General features: G+C 36.7%; 1 protein-coding gene across 2 annotated transcripts in view; it reads left to right on the forward strand.

Annotated features, from left to right (window-relative positions):
• Nucleotides 1–14,611, forward strand: part of LOC129240629 (integral membrane protein GPR155) — a 74,805-nt gene extending 60,194 nt beyond the window's left edge. Inside the window, exons 2-14 of one of the 2 annotated variants that reach the window (XM_054876549.1) lie at nt 2,245–2,534; nt 2,619–2,758; nt 2,811–3,139; nt 3,208–3,373; nt 3,440–3,871; nt 3,939–4,092; nt 4,443–4,535; nt 4,600–4,963; nt 5,040–5,247; nt 5,329–5,504; nt 5,582–5,707; nt 6,687–6,708; nt 13,568–13,645. In XM_054876549.1, the coding sequence (XP_054732524.1) occupies nt 2,245–2,534; nt 2,619–2,758; nt 2,811–3,139; nt 3,208–3,373; nt 3,440–3,871; nt 3,939–4,092; nt 4,443–4,535; nt 4,600–4,963; nt 5,040–5,247; nt 5,329–5,504; nt 5,582–5,707; nt 6,687–6,690 (2,482 nt within the window). In that variant the 3' untranslated portion in view covers nt 6,691–6,708; nt 13,568–13,645. Of the gene's footprint in view, nt 1–2,244; nt 2,535–2,618; nt 2,759–2,810; nt 3,140–3,207; nt 3,374–3,439; nt 3,872–3,938; nt 4,093–4,442; nt 4,536–4,599; nt 4,964–5,039; nt 5,248–5,328; nt 5,505–5,581; nt 5,708–6,686; nt 6,709–13,567 lie in introns of both variants that reach the window. The other variant, XM_054876548.1, reaches the window with a different exon arrangement.
• The last annotated feature ends 7,382 nt before the right edge of the window (nt 14,612–21,993 follow it).

Consider the following 21,993-nt stretch of genomic DNA (forward strand, 5'->3'; position numbering starts at 1 on the left):
TGAAAATGTGTGAAAACGCATCTTGCCGGAAGTCCAGTCCATGATTTAAAGCAACTCTACGTCAAGTTCGCAAAATCTAGTCCTGTTTGTCGAAGAACTGCGCAGAATAACCGGTTCAAAGCTTAAAGAAGATGTGAGGCTATACTCGACAACGATGAAGACTGCACGGCGCATTGAGTAAATGCGACTGGTAGTTTTGTACATACTTTCATGTAAAAAAAAATTTAAATATATACATTGTGTAAAATAAGTACCCGGAATTTAAAAAAAAAAACACATTTTTTCATATTATTCATCATTATTTGTTGGATCGCCTTCAAAATAGGCTCCTTTTGAGCCGATACAAATATTCCAACGAACAACCCAGTCATCCATGGCCCGCTGGTAGGCCGGCGCCGGGATGGCCTTCAGCTCCTTTAGCGAATTTTTGTTAATGTCTTCAATCGACTCAAAACGCCTTCCCCGAAGTGGGAAAGAAGAGAAAAAAGTCACAGGGTGCGAGATCTGGCGAATACGGTGGCTGTTCGATAGTATTTATTAAGTTTTTGGTCTTGTATTCGCGTACAATCAAGGCTCGGTGCGATGGCGCGTTGTCGTCGTGCAGAATCCACGAATTGTCCTTCCACAATTCGGGCCGTTTACGGCGAATGGCTTCACGTAAACGCCTTAAAACGGATAAATAATATTCCTTATTAACCGTTTGGCCCTCTGGAAGGAACTCAGAGTGCACCACGCCTTGGTAATCAAAGAAAACCGTGAGCATAACCTTCACTTTTGACTGGCTTTGGCGTGGTTTTTTTGGATACGGCTCGTTCTCGAAGCGCCATTCAGACGATTGCTGACTGGTTTGCATATCGTACTCGTAGACCCATGTCTCATCGCCAGTTATTATGCGTTTCATGAACGTAGGGTCCGTATTAGCTCGGGAAACCATGTCTTCAGAGACCTCCTTCCGATGCTCTTTTTGCAAAAATCCATAGTAAAATTCGCCAAGTAAACAAAAGATCAACTGTAGTATGATTATAAGTCGGATATGCCTTAACATTAATATTCATAAACATTTTGTTTTGGTTTTTATTTTATTGTCCACTTATGCATTCACTTTGCTGTGCCGTTTAAATAGAGTATCATATTTCTTAAAAGGTTCATTACACTTGAAACTAAACGCAAACATAGCTAACGTAATTATTTTATGTGCGGCGCGTGAATGCTAGAATCATATTACACAAGTAAACACCGAAAAATTGTTATTGGCTTGCATTGACAAAAATTACTATAAAAACGCTTGTACGTAGTATGTAAGACACAAGAAAGAAAACAATCGTTTCACAAGCTGGATGCCTAGCTTGAAATGATAAAATAAAATAAATATATTTAAAATTAAAAACAATACATTCTTTCAATCAATATATTTCTTTACACAACTCACTTTGACTGCAGAATAAAACACACTAAGTAATAGATCCCGTTCTAATAAGGCTTGTGCATTCAAGGACATGTGTACCAACATGAAAAAACCAAATTTGAAGTGTCAGGTATTCCCGGGAGAGTTTAAATTATAAATTCCGGGTACTTATTTTACACAATGTATCTTTTATACTTCATGAATAATCGCGATCCCTTTTTTCTGACACAGACTTTAAATGCCCTTAAGCCCGAAAAATCAAACAACTATGGTATTCCACTCCCATAAGGACCTACCATTATTATGGATTATCAATTCTATGCCAAATCGAATAGAAAATTCATTGACGATCATGGTGGACACAGTGATTATTGATTAAGCTTCGATAATTTAAACAGCATTTTAAATCAAATAACAAAGCTGTTTGTGTTGTATCTATTTCTATTTGATGCCTATTTTAATGACCACAGGGATTTTTCCGTTTTGTTCTTTTGTCACTAGTTTAAGTTTTAAAAGATCCTTGAATTATCATCTATATTTTTTATATTTATCTATGAAATAAAAATCACATGCAATTGAATATCTGTTATTATTAATTAAAAAAAAACTTGCATTTTCCGTGTGGACATAGGGTATCTATTTTAGTGACCATATGTGTATGTATGCCAAAATATCCACATTGATAAGAGAAAGTGATTTAGTCAAGTCCGCCCATCGGTCTGTTAATCTGTTTGGCAGCAAAAATTTAATCAGATAATCTTATATTTACTTTTATATTCTTTATATTTTAGTGCCACTTACTAATTTTCTTATACTTCTATGGCTCTTTTATTCCACAGTTATATCGCTGGTCGTTTTAAAATCATTTCAAATTCCGAAACTAAAGGCCTAGGCACCTTCGTGGGTACATTTGCGTTGCCATCACTAATCTTTCTGTCGCTGGTCGAGCTTGATTGGAGTACTGTAAATTGGACTTTTCTGCTGGCAATGGCAATTTCTAAGACTATCGTTTTCTTTGCTGTGCTGATAATTTCACTGCTCATAACACGCCCGCTCAACTATGCTCGCGCCGGTTTGCTGAGTATTTTCTGTACGCAGAGTAATGATTTTGCGATTGGTTACCCTATAGGTAGATAGCAGGACTTTTTACAAGTTTCTTTTCTTCATTGAATTAAAACGATTATTAACAAATTTATTTGTGGTTTGCTTTCAGTATTGGCCTTATACCAAGATGTGCATCCGGAATATGCTTCTTACTTGTACTTGATGTCTCCCATTTCATTAGCGCTGCTCAATCCCATCGGTTTGGTACTAATGGAAATATCCAAAATCATACAAACTAAAGCCGAAGTGGTAGGTAAATTTTTTTTCGGATTTTTGCAGTTTTTTAATTGATATTTCCTAGGCTCAGGAATCGCTCAACTGTCCGGACAGTTGTCCTGCCGAACAATTGACAAAGCGCGCTCGCTGTTTAAGTGAAAACCAATTGCTTGTTTTGCATACGCTTCAATCGCTATTTTTCAATCCCATGTTACTAATGACGCTGCTTGGCGTTGGCGGCGCATTTGTCTTTCCGAACGGTATGCCCGAGGTAATGGCGAGTGTATTGCGTGTCTTCGGTCAATCCTTCTCGGCGACAGCGCTTTTTCTGCTGGGCTTGAAAATCGTTGGGCAAGGTGGTTCATTACGTGGCTCAGGCTTTCTGCTCCCCGGTATCTTGATATTGGTTAAAATGTAAGTTAACAAAATATTGCATACATTTAGGCGGCCGGCTTAAATTTATACAAAAATGCATTTTATAGATTGGTACTACCACTAGTGTGCCGACAGACAGTAAACATCATGCAGGCGGGTACAGATTTCAATGACACAACTGAATTGAGTACTTTCGGATTTTTGTATGGTACATTCCCGTCAGCTCCGGGCGCATTTGTGATCGCTACACAATATAATGTCGAAGTAGAATTGGTAAGTGAAAGCAGCATTAGTGAACTGGCACAATGGCAATTCAATTAATTCGACTATCTGCTTTAGGTCGCTACGGGCATGGTGCTTTGCACTTTCATCTCGGCGCCACTAATGTTCATCTCGGCTAAAATGATTTCACTGACAAATTTGAATCCAGTAGATTATATACATGAGTTGGATATATTTTCATTTGACATAAGCGTTGCCGGTGTTGCTGCCTGTGGTTGGGTTCTGTTATTGTTAATTGTGACAAAACGTTTCAGACGCATGCCGCAACGTATAACATTTTGCTTGGTGCTTTCACAATTAATGTGCTGCTTGGCGGTAATAATCTGGGCGAAATTCGATCACGTGGAAAAGTGGGTGATATACTTGCAGTTTATTCTCTTCAATATGGGGTCGTTTAGTAGTCGATTATGGACAGCCATTTTGGCAATTACCTTGTTGTTCCTGCAATGTCGTAGTTTGTGCTTTGTGCTGAAAATGTGGCCTTACATGGTGAGTTGAAATACTCGTTGTGGCAGGTATACAAATTTAACTATTATTTACTTCCTCCTCCAAACAGATCGCTCTTGCTTGGGGTATACCTGCTATTATCTCAGCTCTACTAATCGCTTTGGATAGCCAGATTATATCGCCTGATAAACATAATCCTAGTTTTCAATTTGGCACTGCGCAGGCAGCTGTCACCGTGTTTATGCTTGTTATGTGCTTCTGCGGTAAGTAGTAATTACCTATTCATTCTCGGAAATTCTAGTGATGAGACACCATTAGTGATGAGACAACTGTTTTTGACAAGTTACGGTGGGTTCTCCAAGGCATTTGCGGTGTTTGCGGCATTCAACGGCTACCGAAAAGCTAATTCCATGGCTATTAACTGTGCGTGTTAAGTTACTAACTAGCCATTGTAGCTTTTTTTGGTTGCTGAAGTCGATAAACGCCTGGTGCTTTGCGCGGCCTTACAGTGATATATTTAAAGTTTTCAATCTGATTGAAACACCAGTATAATAAGCCCTTTTTAATTGCCTTATATTTGTGGTTAAAGCCTTATTATGAAATTTAATTGCAGTAACTGTCGGCTGTTTAGTTATGCATCAACGTTACAAGAAGCGTTATGAAAAATACTTAACATATACCCGCGAGCTATCCAACCCTGATTCGGGTAAGAAAATTGTTTATTTATTATGAGCTTAACGCTAATATACCAATGATTGCTAAATTTTTAGAACCTTCTGACTTACAATCGACCATTTCGACTGCAAATTTACTTTCGAATACGGAGGGTGCCCGTGTTGCCAACGGCAGTGCGCCTACACAAAGACGCCGTTACGCATCCTATTCATCTTCTGATGACGAGGATATCATTTCAACGGCAGATAATGATGCGGGCGCGATTGTTAGCGGCTGCGGTGGTGATAATGGCACTTGTTGTTCCACCATTACCGCTCCAACAACTACAACTGTTGTTGTAGATATTGAAGATTTGCTTCAGCGACGCCAATCGGCCTCAAATCCAACAGCAGAAGATGGAACACGACAAAGAAACGTTGATAAAGCAATCACTCCATCGACAGATCAATTCGAGGATGAGTAAGTTTTAGATTACACTATCATCAGAATTTAATATACTAAAATTTTTTACGTTCTGTCTCTCTTCGACGCCTAGAAACCTTGGCATACGTTCAGGCATTTGTAGTCCGGCCTTTAACTGTGGCGCTAGCTCTTCGCGTCAAAGTTGTCAAACTATTATTGAGCGCTATCAAGACCAATCACGTCGTGGTTTAGAACCGTTGGAGTGCCCCAGTGATGCTGACGAACATCAAACTTTGAAGCATACAGTATTGTTGATCTTGCTGCTGTGTTCAATGTTTGTGGTACGTTGAAAAATGATAGCAGATCTTTTGTAGAAGCCTGCTTTTTCTTATAAAACAAAACAAAAACAATTATATTCCCAGGGTTTGGCTGTATCTATATGGACTCTGGTCATGGATGGAATGTCTGGTATTTATCTGGAATTAAGTTTTCTCGACGCTTTCTTGAATTTCGGTCAGAGTTTAATCGTGTTGGCAGTGTTTATCACTGATACTAGTGAGGTGCTGACACCTTTGGTAAAAATTTGGCGCAAATTATGGTGCGTAGAAGTGTCTCGCATTTGTAAAAACAATTTTCCATCTAAAATCATTACCTTATTCAATTTAATCCATATAGGTACGGCGCAAATGTACTGACCTTGCCACACTGGTCAAGCCTCAGTCCGGAAACCAAACATATTTGCGAACAATTCCGCAATCATCACTTGGATAATTGTAAAAAAGATATTGCCAAGGATCGAAGGTAGGTTTCACCAGATTTTTGCTTGCTTTTTTGCTTTTTGTTTTTATTCTTATGGGTATGAAATTAGTTTGAGGCATATCATATTTAGAGAACTAAATTAAGTCTTAGATTAAAACTTTCTCAACCACAACCAGTTAAACAGGTCATAAATTTCAATACAAACATATGTACATATTTAACTTACTCGATATGGGGCTAATTTTTTTTATAATATTTTTTGTCTGGCACGATGCGCCCATTGATAGCAATTTATCATCATCATATGGATATGGATAATTTTATCATATTTATATACTTATTGTAATTTGTATGCTATTGATCACAAATGCTATTTCCTATGTGTGTACATATGTATTTCCACATATTTATTTCCTAGATGGCAAAATTATAGGGGCCATACGTTTGCTTTATAATTTTATATATAACCTATAATAGTTTTTTTTTTTCAAAATTAAGCCCACATTTCATTGGAACTCGTTCGGTCGGACACTTCGCCGGCCCAGTAGTTTTGTGAGCGGCATAACATGTATTAACTCGCAAATTCAGTGTGAGATTCATAACATGTATTAATTCAGGGTGAAATCCGGATATGAAACTTATAAAATTGCAGAAACGTTTTACAGCGATGAGAAGCCTTATTTCTAGCTTTTAGTGTCTGCCGTAATGTAGTATCGTTTTCTATCGCCTTAAACAGCTGCTGGTTGTCATAAGAATCTTTTTCATGGCCGAAATGCACTTCATAGTTTGTCATTGCCTGACAAAAGCTTTTAGAAAACACTCATTTCTCACTTCCATAAAAAATAAACAAAGGTTGATTTTTAAACAATCAACATAATTTAAAAATGTGTTACGCATTACAGTAGTTTGCAGCCCAGTAGATTCATAAAAAGCCAGAAAAATGCTTAATATTAATTTTAGTACTTAGTTAAAGTCAAATGCAGCCCTATTGATCGTTCATAGTGTTTTTCTCTAATATCAGCTGATTCACATGTTTTGAAAAGGTACGTAATTTCTTGTTGCACGTTTTATTTTTAATATACACTTATTTAAATATTTAAATTTTTGAGGGTATTTGAAAAAGTCGGCCACTTTTACCGGCAACTAAATTGAGCAAAACAAAATAGCTGAGTATTTGCACCCTCCAACTCATATTAAGGAAGATATATGTATCTACACGTAGAAATATCAAATTAGGGGATTATCTACTTATAAATAAGCCAATTCTAATTGCTCTTAGTACCAATCATACAAATTGACATCAGTGTCAAAATGGAAATTTAGGATTGTCCTTTTCAGGTTACGCCAGTGTCCAATTCCAATTCCTCTTACACATCAATCCCTCTATTCAATTGGGCATACTGAATACTTACGTTGAAAAATTTCGGAACGTTACAAAATATGATTACTATTATATTTTTAACACCACATCTACACATGCCATCATATTAAATGGAAATATTTAGTAAAGGGTGTCCGATGACAAAACTATATTTTAAATTTGAGGTTTCTTGCTTTCCCGCTCAGCGTATCAGCGGCGATCATGGTGAAACGATTTCATTTCTTTGTTCGGCTCTGAGCGAATTTGACAGAATCGGCTGATGGACTGGCGTCAGTTGTGGTCACGGAACGGTTTGTTTACGAAAAAACTAAGATTGTTTTAGTGATATACGAAAAAATTAAGCAATGACACTTCGTTGCCGTCTGAACAACGACTGATTGGACGAGTGTGTAAATACATGGGAAATGATCGTGTAGAATTCGGCTACCGAATCCACAAGTGACGTGACAGCCAAAGTTCCCCTCAATATTCTTTTTCACCATAGCTAAATAGCAAACCTTGTAATCTATCATCGAGCCGGTTATTTAGTCCAGATGTCGGAGTGGACGGGTGACCTAAGTGCATTCGCACTTGAAGCGTGTTTCAAAGCCAATGATTTGTATGAATCTTTACGTTGTAGATTTTATCCACGTTGCAATGTTCATCTTTACGTGATTTCCAAAGTGGGATTTGATTCATAAATAGTTTCGAAGTTTCCCAGGGGTACATCGAGAACAAACGAAAATGTTGAACTCGTCGCTACAAGTTTGCACGATAAACCACATCAGTCCGTGCGCAAGAGAGCGGCTGAGACTTCCAAGAACTAGAAAACTAGGATTTTAGCTTTCAAAATTGAAATCGTAAATTTCTGTGACAGAATGTTCGAGCGATTTCCTACGGCAAACACTATCTTTTCGAGTTTTTCGAGGACAATTGCCGTTATTGGTCACCTAACGGACAGAACCCACTTTCCACTTTCATAAATCGCATATTTATCTAGTAGGGTGTCCCGTTCTTTCCAGGTATCGTCTGGTGGTCCTCAAGGTGGTATTATCGGCCTACTTGTCTTTATAATTTTTATTAATGATATAAGTTCATTTTTCTCTTTTCGAAATTCCTCCTTTACCCTGATGATCTTGAAAATTACTCCGCCATACCGAATTTTGAAGATTGCAATTTGACATAAACAGGGTTTATTTTTGAAGCGAGAAAAATCATTTATATTTGAATCCGGATAAATGCTTTCGAGTTGTTTTTTTCCGGAAAAGTAAATACTATATAGTATTATAGTGATCATGCTTGGGAGTACAAACTGTCGACCAAATTAGAGAGGTATTTTTCGACTCCAACATCCAGTAACCATATAGCGATTTACAAATCGCTCCTTGCTCTTGCCCAAATTGGGGGACATCAGAATTCGTTTTAGAGGTATGGTTCATTCGGCAAAGTTTCTCTGTTTTGATCCCTAGAATATGATTTTCACAGAGCAATGGGCGATTTTTTTGCCTCCCCACAAATCGACCCGGCCTAATATACATAGATAATTTAATTTCGAATGCTTACGTTACGTTAGCCTTTTTTCGGCGTAATTGAACACATTTCTCAGATCCTTGGACTCACAAAAAGTTGTACATAGCATTTGTTAGGGTCCGTTTGGAATATGCCACTTCCTATACGGTCCTTCTAATCCACTTACATAACAAGAATTAAGAGTTTACAAAAATTTTCTATAAAATTTGCGTTACGCCTACTGAACTTTTCAGAGCTATTGCCAAGGCGACTCTATTCAAAGTGGCATTCAAGCAACAATAACATTGTTTAACCCTCATCGGTTGTTAGAATTCGTATTACATATACGTTGTTTGGTATGCGCACGGATACAGGATTAAAATCCAATTAAAGAAAAAGCAGACCCATACATTTTTTGCACGACTTTTATTGTTTATTCATTACTCATTAATACAATGATTTTTAATTTTAAAACGATGTTAAATGAAAACAAAAATGCGAAAAAAAGAATAAATATTTAGGAAACGTAAAAATTCAATTTAAAACTATTCGACAGGCACAATTATGGCAAATTGAATATTTATGACTAGCACAGATAAATCTCGCACACTTTTCACATCGGGAAGCGAAAACATTACGATTGTTTTTACTGGAACAAATATAACATCGGCCTCTTTTATGGTTCGGTTGAAGATGAGACATTGATGTTTGAGGATGCAATTCAGCATGGAATTGCTGTGACATACGTGGTGGATGACTACGGTTTGTAGCAAATGGAACTGTGAGTGCTTCACCCAATTCCTTAAGAAACAATCTACGACGAATGTTAATATTTGTTTTTTTTCTATTCCAATCAGAGAAAATATGGGTGAAAATAATATATGCGTTCAATGCACTTATATCTAGCATATTGCAAAAGAGAGCCATTGGCCAACGATTAACTTTTCCCTTTGATCGAAACGTTCCTACCATTTGGTCGAGCGTATCTACTCCACCTTTAGTTTTGTTGTAAAAAGTAATCAAATTTGGCTTCTTCTTCGCTGATTGTTCAATTTCTAAGCCTCGATGATATGTGCTCAACAATGTCACAAATCGATTTTTTTTGGAACATATGACAACAAAATGGCTTGCAATTGTGGCTCATAAACAAATTCTGTATGAAAAACTGGCTTTCGCTTCATATCGAGCAGTATTGGTGGTAATTCAGCTCGATTCTTTCGTATTGTTCCCACTATCGCCATTTTTTGCTTGTGCAAATCTTTAGCCAGCGCGTATGTTGTAAAAAAATTGTCACAAGTAACGTTTCTACTTGTCAGCCCATGGCACAAATCGAGCACAACACGTTGCCCAACATTTCTTCAGCAGTGTTTGCAACATGGCCAAGATAAACTTGAGCATTATGAGTGTAATAGGACTCTGAATCGCAAATTACCCAAATTTTTATTCCATATTTTGCCGGTTTTGATGGAACGGAACGGAACAAGTTGTTCGTCTATTGTGACTGTTTTTCCAACAGTATACAATGTCTTGAGATGTGCAGTCCATTTGTCAAACACAAATCGAATAGGTGAAAGCTTATCACGCCGATTACGTTCCTCGCGGTCATCAAAACGAATGCACCTTTGAATTTTCTTGAACATGTCAAGGCTCATGGTTTTGCGAAAAATAGCTCTGCCTTTATCTACATTCAGCAAGAAGAAGCAATCCGAAGTACGCACGCAATTGCTGAATTGTCAAATGTTCCCAGTTGTTGCGATATGTTCTTGCACCAAATAAATTTGTCAATCTGAGAATATGCTCTTCAATTGGCGAAACGATCAAAAGAAAAGCCGATAGAGGAGAATCAACCGCAGAAATAGCAAAAGCAGTGGGAGTGTGAGCAAAATGAACAAGAATGATAAAGTTGCCAAAACTACCAAACCAAAAAAGGAGAAAAACAGAATAAAAAATACCTTTAGAAACATTCGATTGATGTCGAAAAGAAAATCTTCTACCACGTACAAATGGTTCTTTCGTATACTCGATCAATCCATTTTTCGAATTCATGCGAATATCAAGATTTACTGCGCTACCTTCTAAAATTTCTTGTGACAGTGGTTCGATATCCGATGAATCACTTTCAAGGCTAACGTCACTCGATCTTTCAGATCGCTCATCGTCATTTTCTTCATATTCACTCGATGTCTCAAGCTCTGAACTTTCACTTTCCAACTCATTTTCATCAAAAATACGATTTCGTAGACTGCGGCGATTCATTTTCTTCAAAAAATGGTAAAATTCTCGTAAAATATCAAAGATATTGTTCGTGATGATTGATTCTCCGTTAATAACTCAACACAATATTTAACACTGGCTAAGTTTATTTTATAATAAAATCAAAAGACAATAGAATATATATACACGGTTATAATGTCAATGCGAAGTCTAGTGTTCTCAAAAGAAGAGAGGATTCGTAACTGATCTGTACTTAGGAAATAGATCTATATATACCTGAAGAACATGACAATACTTGTTTGCTTCTATATTTTGGGAAAACAAATAGATAAGGGACGGAATTTTATTACTGATAAGACTGGAAAAGTACTGTGACGTATACTTGGATAAAGTAAGTGTAATGGGAATTTTGATTGTGATAACAAATATAAACATTTGGAAATTACTAAATTTTTCCCTACAGTAGTAAGGTTTTCTTAACAGAACGTACTGATAGAGAAATTTTCTGAAAACATGCGAAAAAAGCTAACGAACACTCAAATATGTACCGGTACAAAAAGTCATCCCATTATCTTTGACACTGGTATGCGCACGCGTACCAACAACAGATATGTAAGTTTTTTAGTTGGGGCACTTACAGCCCGCAACGCCATCTGTCATTCAATGTAGTAGAAATACTTGCTAAAATATTTAGTTGGACAAAAATTCAAATCAATCGATGAATATTTACTATATTAAACAGAGTTTTAAAAAGTGAAATGGTATGCACGCGCATACCAACAACGGATGAGGGTTAAATTAGAACTGTCAAGGGAAACAAAATAGAAGGAAGGGATTGAATGACAAATATATAAAATTTGTTAGTCGCGTATTCACAACACAACAACAACTTTCCGTCATTTCGTTTTACTGGTATTTAAAGGCAAATGGAAGAAGAGAAAATCAACTACTCCAATCACACCACATTCTATAGATACGCCTTGGTCATTGGCGATGTCAGCTTTTGAATTTAACATCACTTCCGTCGTGTTTCTTTGTACTAAATGTGCCATATGATTATTTATTTATTTATTTAATTGAAAAAATTCAAGATGCTGTGAATGCGTGCATTGCACAAACTTAAGAGAGCTCGATAATATCAAAAAGCTATTCCTAAGTCATTTACAAACTCGTAGATCCCACTTACAAGTGCATAACTGGTAAGAATCTATTTGCATTCTATAGTTAAATAAATAAAGGATCGCACGAAATAAGCTGTGAGCCACTGTAAATACTTAGTCTTGACAAATTTTACAATGCATACGGCCAGAACAAATTCGCAGAAAAAAGTTCCGTTATTTTTGCTTCTGTTCATGTGCATTGTCTCATCAGTTTCGGGGCAAATTTCGTTTGTTAACGATAGAAGGGGGGAAAGGCTAAGGAAAAAAAGTATTATAACTTCATATCTATATCGGACTTAAGGGGTTAGGGGTAGTCAGAGGCCCGAAAAATGATGATTTTCAATAACTTTTTTGTGCTAGTCAATTGCTTTATTTTACAAAAATAAAAACATACCATTAATACATCATATTTCGACTTGACTTTAGCAAATTTTCAACAAAAAAAAAAAATTAATAATTGCAAAATTTATCGCTGTTTGTATGAAACCCATTTCTGCAGAAGTCCCTTGCTGTGATCATCACTAGTCCTTGGAGATTCATCTAAAATCAATCGGCCAAGAGAAACGAGTTTTATTAATAGATAATATTGTGCCTTATCAAGCTTTTTTTTTCAAAATTAACACTATAGCGGCCTCGATCAGGCACGAGTTTTTTATGTTTTTCAATAGCAGTATAAATTTTATTGAAATCTACCAAGCAGTTTTTAAGTTACAGTGATCACCAGTTCAAAAAACGCATTTAAAGTTTTGCTATCGATTTTTGTAAAAGTATGCGAATTATTTAATTACTTACACTGTGCCATCTATTCCTGGCCCATATAATAGTTCTTCAGCCGTCATAGCAGCTTCCAAAATATTCATTTGCTGTTGCCTACGTAGCATTCTATCTTCTCGAATGTTATCATTAGCGCGCTTATCTGCCACTTTCATACGTCGGCGCTCCGGAGCGCCCCACCGCCCTTTGTTAATTGTTGAATAACTCGAAGAGTATTTGTCGGATTCACTTTAAATTTTCACACAGTATTTTTAAGATATTAAACTTTAAGAGAATGCAAAAAAAAAAAATTTTTTTGAAAATTTTGACGGCCCTTAACCCCTTTGTTTGTAACAGAACTTATGGCAGGGCTAAGTATGTACATACCTGTTCCCGAAGTTGGTAGACCACTGGCGGCATCATCGGGTCCTTATTTCTTCCGAAATGAAGAAAGAGCTGCCGTTACAGTGGATGGCGAGCGCTATCTAGCCATGCTGACTGAATTTTTGTATCCATAAACTTATTAGCTAAACATCGACCACATTCGGTTCCATACAGCGCGCTTAACAATCGGTTTATTGTAATATTCAAGCCACCATTGACGCCAAAAGGCCAGATTTGTTGGAAAAAGTAGTCGAAAAATGGACAGATCGAATGGACTTTGAAACTCGTAGCCGCGGCGAACATATACCAGATACCACATTAAAATTATAAATGCCACGAAATTATCTACCAGATTATAGTACAACAAAATTCATTGTAATATTATATTTCTATTTCGCATTATCTTAAAAAAATACTAATACTAATAGGTCATTTGCCCTAATATAAATTTTCCTGTTTTTCATCTTATTAACACTGAATTTGAAAATTCTTATAGCTAATCTGTTTTCTTTCTATTCTCAGGTGGCGTATTAAAGTCTATCGCAGAGTATTTTACGGCACCGAATTCGTGGATTGGCTGATCGAAGTGGGTCTTTCAAAGGACCGGCTGGAGGCTGTGCACTATGCCAGGCACTTAGTGGACGGGCGTGTTCTGCGCCATATAAATAATGTATACCAATTTGAAGACAAGCAGCTCCTATATAATTTCTGTGCACGCATGCAAAATAATTCTTAAGTGTGGAGCAATAAAAAGCTAGAAATTATTGTAATTATACGAGTATATACATACAATGAATGGAGAACTCGAGTTTAATACCTCCAAGCTAGAAACGATGCATTGGACGTGGTGCTGTGATGCGTGTCAAATATTTTGTATAAGTTCACTTATTATCTTACATAGATATATAATATAATATTTTAGTTTGGAAAGTTACTGGCGTAAGCAGCCATTTACGTGATTAACTTTAATGATATCTTCCCACTTAGCTGCTGCAGTTAGTTAATGTTTGGTATAATTGATTTATTGTTATTGTGGCTAAATGTAAACTCTTATTAAGTGTTAGGAATTTGCAATAACTAGTCGACCTAGTTTTAATTGCCCCTATCCACATGCATGTGCATGTATGTAAAACTCACGTCACAAAGATTTATAAGCTTTCAATTAATTTTATTTTAATTGTGCAATATTAAGTATTTTGATTTTAAGATTGATTACGCAAATGTTTTTTGTTTTATTTTTATTGAATTGTACGTACGTACATGTTATGCCAAATATCTATTGTAAATTATAATAGAAATCATGTAAATCATGTATACAATATTTTAAGAAAGAAAGAGTTGCGTATTTTAAAGAGAGAAGAAATAAAATTGTAATATAGACAAAAATATGCTTAGGATAAGTTGATACAGTTGATTGTGATTGCTTTTAAGCATTGATTTAATCTGTTTTGGATACAAGTCATCAATGAGCAGATGTAATGAAAATTTATTATAATACATTAAGGCCATAAAAAATAAATAAACAATAATTTGCTATGGTCACAAAGAAGCTGATAAAATGCACAACACGTGTTTTTGTTATTTTTATTGCGCTTTTTATTTATGTGCAATTTGAAGATTGTCGCAGCGACACTTTTAGTAGGAATTTTATGTTACGACATTTCGAGTACTTTGTATGCATAGGTGCCACTAATGTCCGTCTCATTTTCATTTAAATTGCTTTGCTAACAAAATAACTAGCAGCTTTGGAGAAATCAATTCGATAATTCGCGCAGTATTGCCACAGTCGTCAATTATTACCAAGTAGAAGTATTTCCAAGCCGGTGTCGTAGCACAGAAGGAGGGAGTATTGCGCGAGGCGAGTTAATTTTTGATGTGATATTGTTTGGCATTGTACACATAAAGTGCAGGTATTGTGGTAACCCTATTTGTTGTTTGCCTACAATTGTGAAAAGTTGTGCTCGCTTTTAACACGTTTCGTCCCGCGTAACCCATACTTGGCTTATGGGCCTGCTTCTGTGGGGTCCACGTAACCCACATATGGGTTACGCTTTTCTTGTTCAAGTTAAATACGATTTTCAGTTGCATTTTGAAAACAAATTTAATGGAACAAGTTCTGCAGCATAAATATAGAATATACAACATAAAAGTATAAAAAAGACCACTAATAGGTTACATTGGTGGTAGTAGAGTGTGGGCCATATAGCGTTTGCTTTTTGAACCACCTATTTTTTTGAGAATGGTAACACAAATGACATGTCAAATGTGGTCATAATTTACTTAAAGGTTTGACATTTACGAAATGGGACGCTATACGCTTGAACAAAATTGGGAAATATTGAAAACCTATTTCCAAAGTGGTGAGTTTTCTTCTTCTTTTCTGATCTTCACATCGGTGGCTACGTCAATAAGCAAAATTGTCGGATTTGTGGCTCAGAAAATCCATACGTTACTGTAGAGAAGCAAATGCATCCACAACGAGCCACTGTTTTGTGCGGTCTTTGGTCTGGCGGCATCATCGGGCCATTTTTTTTCGAAAATGAGCGAGGAGCCGCGGTTACAGTAAATGGCGAGCGTTATCGTGACATGCTCAACGAGTTGTTTCCAAAAATTGAAGAGGACGACATGGACCACATTTGGTTTCAACAGGACGGTGCAACTTGTCACACTGCCAAAGTTACACTCGAACTTTTGGCTACCGTTTTTGAAAACCGAGTAATCAGCCGAAATTCCGATATCAATTGGCCGCCTCGGAGCTGTGATTTAAGCCCGTTGGACTATTTTTGTGGGGAGCTGTTAAGAACAAATGCTATGCGAACCATCCAGAGACGATTGATGCTTTAAAACAAGAAATCGAAGTTGCCATTCATGAAATTGGAGCCCAAACAATCGAAAATGTGCTTAAAAATAGGGTTGTTCGAATGGCCTACTGTAAAGCCAGTCATGGCAGTCATTTGAACGATATTATTTTTCATTCATAAATGACAATGTTCAATCTTCAAAATAAAAAAAAAAGTTTGAAAAAATATTGATTCGTTTTTTTTATAGCCGATTCAAAAAGCAAATTTTACATGGCCCACCCTGTAGTAGGTTACATTAGTGGTATTCCCACACATCTCTCCGCTATCGTTCTAGTGCGCCGACAGTAAAACTTGGGCCGGCAGGGAATTCAACGGAATCACTTTGATACGAAGCGTGTCAATCAAAAACATTTTGCAGTCAATAGTATTCTACAAGGTGGCGCAAAATTAAGCATCCAATTTTGTTTTTAAGTAATTTTAAGTTCTTTAAATAAAAGGAAAAGTGTTACGAAGATTTCTTGGAGGTATAAGAAAATCAATCTTTGAAGCAATCGACTTGCTGGCTGATCTAATGCAACAAAAATAATAATAATAAGTTGCTATAGCGCCAACTGGTGGGCGCATGGCGCCCTCATAAATGTTTTAAAAATGTTTCGGCATTCAACGTTTGCCTTCACTTGAGACCACGTCGTGTTCATCCTCGTTACACTGATTTCATCATTAAGGCTGCGTCTCAATGAACCTCAGGATCGTCTACTCCTGCGCATTTCGCTTGGATTCCAATCGAAGCCCATTCTACTAATTTCGGAAGCAGGTTTCCGTAGTTTATGGCTTATCCATTTCCATTTGCCCTCACGGAGTTTCAATTGCTTATTGCGACTGAGAAATCCTTAGCTTGAAGCCGAAGTATCTGGCCACCATATCGATTGCCGAATTCAATATTCACTAAAAACGGCTAAATTAGACATTTTGGACCGTCCAGTGATTGCACGCAATTAAGTTTTTAGTAGCGAAGGACATATTTTCTTTGACAATGGTTTCAAAGAGTTTGGAAATTGTCGAGAGCTTGGAAATTGATCGATGATTACTTACTTCATTATTGTTGCCGCTTTTAAAAACTGGGGATGTTATTAGTTTTCAGTCCTCGATGAAAATTGCAGATAAAGAAAATGACGAAAAATGACAGAAGCCAATCGATATGAGTCTGAGAGGAGGGTTTTAAGCTTAATATTCCATGTACGACACACACTTACGTGCCCAAAATTCGGAGTTGAAGATTGATTTAAACATCGATCTAAGCGATAGCATCAGAATCACTATTATTTTGAACAAAATTAGATTGGAAAAATTCTGCGATGATGCGGCATATTAGCAGTTTTACTATCGAAACAAATAGCAGATAGAACACTACTTTAGGATTTCTCAGAGTTAATGCAATTAAAGCAATTTTCTCACCTATCGTGGTTGGCTGTTGTAAGATTTTTTCGAACTAAAAGAATGTTTTGTAAACATATTTCGAAAATATGAGATTTAAATGTAGGAAAGCAATAGGAGTTGTATTATAATTTACAATTAATGTTTCACATCTTACCCTTACAAAGAACGTAGTCCAAATAAATGTTATACAGACAGTCACTATCTCAGTTATTTCATTATTTATTATTATTAAGTCAAAGTTTCCATCTGTCTTTTAACTTTTTCGACTGTCATTTTGTGCAGAATAATTTATGCAATATTACAGCAGATTACCAGCTAGCATCAGCAACAGATTACGGAGCCAGTGCGTTGAACAACGTAGGCCCCTATCACTAGACGATCACGGGAGCCGTAGATGAATGGTTTTGTGTGTGACTACCACTTGGAAGTGCGTAGGGTCGTATGGGTCGTGTTATCCGTATCCGCATTAAATGATACAAAGTTTTTTTTATTAGCGGTAACCCTCGGTGTGGATTTCTGCCATGTAAAAAGCTGCTTATAAAAAATATCTCCCGTTCGGAGTCAGCTTAAAACTGTAAGTCCCTCCAGTTGTGGAACAACTTCAAGACTCATGCTACAAAAAGGAGGAAATGCTCGGCCAAACCCACTTGGGTGCACGACTTTAAATGGGCAACTGCAAAAAAGTAACTAAATCTGATTTATTTATTAGGTCAGCCAGAAAATTAGGATGCGTTCTTTTGAAAATCGATTTACGACAAATAAAAAGTTGAACTTGCAGTCCCGTCTTCTTCTATTTACAGGAACTGAATGAGTCGCCCTCGTGTGCATTGCGTTGCCGCCACTAACCAAAAAGGCGCTAAGATCGTCAGAACTCATTGTGCATGCACAACAGCACCGCACTCTCGGGCGTGAGTTCGTGTGCGAAATGTGAATTGAAATATTCACTGCAATAATTTTGTGTACATTTATTTTTTATTCTTTTATCTGTCATTCCTTTCATCGGGGATTTATTTGTTATTTAAAATATTTTCAAAATAATTTATTTCATACAAAGACGTATTCAACAAAAAACAAAAACCAAAACAAAAGACGAAAACGCTACCTAAAAAAAGTTGCAGAAAAATTCCCATTTATTGTGTTTCCTTAGAAAAAAAATCAAACAATACACGCCACAAATTTACATCAATTCAACAGATACATGCATATAAAATAATTGCTCGTACACAAGAAGAATCTTGATTGAATTTTAAGTGGCTATACAAAAATGGTTCGTTTTTCTATGTAAATAATAACAGAAGTTATACCTACCAAGCTGCTGAATAAAAGATAGAGAATACAGATATAAACTAACTATTTAGCAGTACGTGAACCGCCGTATTTGGCACAATGCTTAATTTCGCAAAAACTTTATGCCAGTCAGTCACCTTAAAAGCCATCCCATGCATTCTCGCTATGTTCTCTGTACGCCCCATCAGAAGAGTGTGGCCGTCAAAGTTCCAGTCTCGCGCCATCAATAACTCAATCAATAGCTGTTGTGATCATGTAAACTAACCACGCGGCGCCTGTGTGTAGTCACAAAGACCGACCGCATTTGCAATTATTATTTTATTTTTAATACTGTTATAGTGGTTGTTTTTGTTTTACAGCTACAAGATACAGCTTTATGTGAATCTGGTTAATCGATCAAATGTCAACACGCTGCTGACAGTTGGAATGAAAATTTTGCATAAATAAATAAGTTAAAACATAGAACAACACAAAGCACAACATCAGTGGTGCACAAACTGAACGTTTGCAAACGACTTATTTTTATTTTTAATATTATTTGGCCGAGCTCCTCCTCCTATTTGTGGTGTTCGATTAGATGTTTTACGTAGCCTCCGAACGCCAGATGATTATTCTTTTCAGAAACACCTCGAAAGTTTTCATAGCCTGCCGACGAGTTAAGGGGTAACACCACTGTAGAAATTTCAAAAAATTGATTTTTTTTTTATGAGCTTAAAAAATTCTTTGAACCTTTTAAAATACAGAACAAAAAGTTTTATACGTTACCGAAGTCAATTTCATAAATATTTTAAGCTTTTAACCAAGCGTTAGTGACTGCTACCTAACGACTTCTCCAAATTTCCAAACTTTAAACGCGTGTTTCTCAAAACACGTTTTCTGAAATTGGCACGCAGCATAACTCAAACAATTTTAAATATTTTTAATCAGGTTTTTCACTACGTCTGTATAATAACCTTCTTAAGAGAAGAGCGTAGGGGATTTTCGATAGATTAATTTAAACGATTGTTATAATTATTTAAGTGCCGTTTTTTTAGTCCAAAATAGAGTTTTTTCCTTCAAATGCTTGCTAATTCCACAAAAATAAATATTTTTTAAATCCCCTACGTGTTTCTCTAGCTATTCTTATCTAGATTAAGAAAAAAAATGTTTCTTTGTTCCAGATTAAAATTTGCACCCTCTGTGCTGCGTGCCGCGGAGCTCCTTCAAGAGAAACCACATTACAAAAATGTCTCCAATGCCGCCATTTTGTAAAATTTTTCGATCAAACTTTGTAGTTTTGTATTTTAGTATATAAGTAATAACTTCCCAAATCAGAGTGATTGTTTCCCCTTTCCTTCTATACAAAAAAATTCTTTAAAAATCGTGTTTATTTTACGCGTGTACAGTGGTGTTACCCCTTAAAGTCCAACACAAAAGCCAAATTTAGTTACCACGCAAAAAATTAAAAATTAGTAGCAAAAAAAAAAAAAAAAAAAAAAAACATGCATGTGGTAAGACCTCCCATTACGTTGTTTCTATGCTTACTTTTTGCGACATGAGGTCGAGTAGGATAACTTTGTCAAGTCTCTCTTGATGAGGCGCAAAATTTTGTTAAGAATTTAAATTTCAGAACGACTTTATTCGTATGAATTCGACATTATATGCAGAATATAATTATGAGCAAATGGCCATCGTGACTTTGCGTTATACGGAGCATCCTAATGAATCACTTTTGGATGATAACTCCGCGTAGATGTGACTCAGTTTATGACGGAAACCCGAAGGTCCGACTACCTTTCGGTACAGGTTCGAAACTTCGGTCATGAAACACCAAACGGTAGACAAGGTTTTTTCGAATAGTTGTCGCCCTCGGCAGATAATGGTAAACCTCTGATTGTATTCCATCCACGAAAAAGCCCCTCATATAAAACCATCTACCGTTCGGGGGCGTATTTTTTTTTTTTTTTTTGGGATGATGCCCGTGAAGAGGAAACTGTCAAACTCTCTTGAGTACTGCTATACCAGCATAACAGTATGCACGATTTGTATGTAGCCTCACAGCTACACCTACGTACTAAATACTACTACTCTCTACCACTCTCCTCGGCACCCCTACGGCACCTACGACACCTTGTGAACTACTAGTTTTTGTTTAATGCCTTTACATTGATATTGGGTATGGGAATAAGTTTCCGTCCTTGTTTGCCAAAGTTACGAATTATTTAAACATTTAGAGCCTACAACTTTACTCTATCTCAAGCAGCGTACGGATTCCTCTGACGAAGAATTTGAGTTCTTTTGACTTGATCCATTCATTGAGCCAGCTTCGTAAGAAGTGAACCGCTCTCCAATAAGGGCTGATTGCATTGATCGCAACAGATTGAAATCCGAAGGTGCAATGTCTGGGGAATACGGCGTGTGGGGCAAGATTTCCCAATTCAGTCCCTCTAAATATTTCTGGACGAATTTAGCAACGTGTGGCCTGGCGTTGTCATTTAGCAAACTCAGTTGGTCATGTCTACCGTCTCATTCCGGCCCCTTTTCTTTGAGAGCTCGATTCAAACGCATTAGCTGCAGTCGGTAACGATCGCTAACTTTTTCGACACTTATGGTTATCATAATAGATCCATTTTTCATCGCCAGTGACGGTGCGATGCAGAAAACTTTTTCTTTTCAGCCGTTCAAAAAGCATCAGACGTCACCAAACGTCTCTCGATATCCCTCTTCTTCAATTGGTATGTCACCCACTTATCTGCTTTCTGGACCGTTTCCATCACGTGCAAAGGTTTACCGACGGTTGATCTGTCAACATCCAAATCTTAAGACATATGATCAAGGGTTTGACATGCGTCTTCATCCAATAATTGCTGTAATTGAGAATCTACGATTTTTTGGTGCCCCTTCGCGATCTTTACCACTCACGTCAAAATTACCACTTTGAAAGCGTCGAAATCAAATTCAAGTTGTATTTGATGGAGCTTGATTATCGTAAATATTGATCAATATACGTCACGTTTCAGCTGTACTTTTCTTTGAAAGGTAGTACTGAAGCATGACTTTCCGCAAATGCTGTTTTTTTGAGAGGAACGTAGGCATTTTTGACGTCAGGATCTTTATGCTTCAAACTATGTCAACTACTGCGATCCAGACCTCTCAAATACACCTTCAAATCACCAGTATATTACTAGGGCGAACACAAAAATAGTATCAGCAGCGACACGTCTTTTACGAGGGCGGAAACTTATTCCCATACCCAATAAAATAGAGGAAAAAAGTATTAACTGTATTAATGCTTAAAAAGTCTTTTTTTGAAGATCTGAAATTCATATTAATCCAACACTCATCGACATTAAGTAAACACTTAAATACTTATTTTCCCGGGAATCTTGACCAATCTGTCTGAATTAGTGATCCATTCTCATCGACTCAACGACCATCTGTACC

Source organism: Anastrepha obliqua, chromosome 3, assembly GCF_027943255.1.
Source record: "Anastrepha obliqua isolate idAnaObli1 chromosome 3, idAnaObli1_1.0, whole genome shotgun sequence".
NCBI lineage: Eukaryota > Metazoa > Arthropoda > Insecta > Diptera > Tephritidae > Anastrepha > Anastrepha obliqua.